At 37.6% G+C, this 1,506-nt stretch overlaps 1 protein-coding gene across 1 annotated transcript; it reads right to left on the minus strand.

Annotated features, from left to right (window-relative positions):
* Positions 1-113: 113 nt before the first annotated feature.
* Positions 114-1,290, minus strand: LOC104773369 (the record flags this gene model as incomplete). The annotated part of the gene is made up of 1 exon (XM_019242637.1): positions 114-1,290. A coding segment is annotated over exon 1 (1,177 nt), but the record flags the coding sequence as incomplete, so codon positions are not given.
* Between the last annotated feature and the right edge of the window lie 216 nt (positions 1,291-1,506).

Consider the following 1,506-nt stretch of genomic DNA (forward strand, 5'->3'; position numbering starts at 1 on the left):
AACTTTTGTAGTAACAGCATATGGATGTCGACAGCTCTCCTCACGTCGTTCATTAAACCACCTAGTCAAAATAGACCTGATTGTATCAAACAGGCAGACAATTGGATACTCACGAGTCTCTTTTAACCTGGAGTTAATGGACTCGGCACAATTATATGTCATAATGTTATACCGGTTTGAAGGAGAATATGCACGTGACCATTTCCTAATATCAGCTTGCCAAAGATATTCTCCAAGATCCGGATCACCATTGGAAATTTGAGTGAACAAATAATCAAAATCATACTGAGTGTAAGCTCTTGAAGCATCATGAACAATTGGAAGAAGAGAAGCTGAAGCTCTAAATCGTGTTTCCAGGTTCTTTTGCAAGTGGAAAGTGCAGATCCCGTGATGAGCATGTACATAATTTACTGATAGCGCAGTTGCAATTGAAGAAGCCCGATCAGACACAAAAACTAGATTCTCTTCATCAGGAATAATAGTCTTCAAACACCGCAAAAAACAATCCCATGATGCATCATTCTCAGAATCAACAACAGCAAAAGCAATAGGATACAACTGAAAATTACCATCCTGAGCTGATGCAGCAAGCAAAGTCCCTTTATATTTTGATTTCAAATGGGCGCCATCAATAGAAATAACTTTTCTCATCAACTTAAAACCTCTAATTGATGCACCAAAAGCCAGAAAACCATATCTAAACTTATTATCAGAATCAGCTTTGATGTAAGTGATAGTACCTGGATTCTTCTTTTCTATCATGTGAAACCAACTCGGTAAAACCTCATAACTATCAGCAGGTATACCCCTAGCAAGTTCTGATGCATGTTCTTGAGCTCTCCATGCTTTTGAGTACGAGACACCAACTCCATGGTCATTCCTAAAAATTTCCATGAGCTGTTTGGGTCTGAGAGGAAGCTTTCCTCCTGCAAAATGGTTACTAACCAAACCAGCCAAAGTCCTTGCAGATGCTTGGCGATGACTAACATTCCTTAAAGCAGAGTCACAGCTGTGCTGACTAATATACTTTCGAACAACAAAGCTATCTGATGCTTTAGCCTTAGTTGCACGTAGCCTCCAACTACATTTTTCATCAATACATTTAAGAACATACCTCTTGTTGTCTGACTTAAAAGTATGAAACTCAAAACTATGCTTGACTGCATACATCCGCATCTGACTTCTCATTTCTGTTTTGTCTTTGAATAACTTTCCACAAAACAGTGAATCAACATCGATTAGACCAGTTGAGTGTGAAGAACCAGATGGATACCCAACAGAGGTTGTCATGTTACGAGGAACACCCTCGACATATGGATTTGGTATTGGTTGATCCTGAAAGTACAAATCAATGGTTATTTAAAAGGTTTTACAAGTTATTTAAAAGGTTTTACAAGTTATTTCAAAGGATTTAATAAGGTTTACAACCGTTTTCAAAAGGTTTTTTAAAGTGTTTAAATGTAAGTTACCTGAGTATGAGTAGAAGTAAAATCATCAGAATTGCCA

The sequence above is a fragment of the Camelina sativa genome, unplaced genomic scaffold (assembly GCF_000633955.1).
Source record: "Camelina sativa cultivar DH55 unplaced genomic scaffold, Cs unpScaffold00519, whole genome shotgun sequence".
In the NCBI taxonomy this organism is placed as follows: Eukaryota; Viridiplantae; Streptophyta; class Magnoliopsida; order Brassicales; family Brassicaceae; genus Camelina; species Camelina sativa.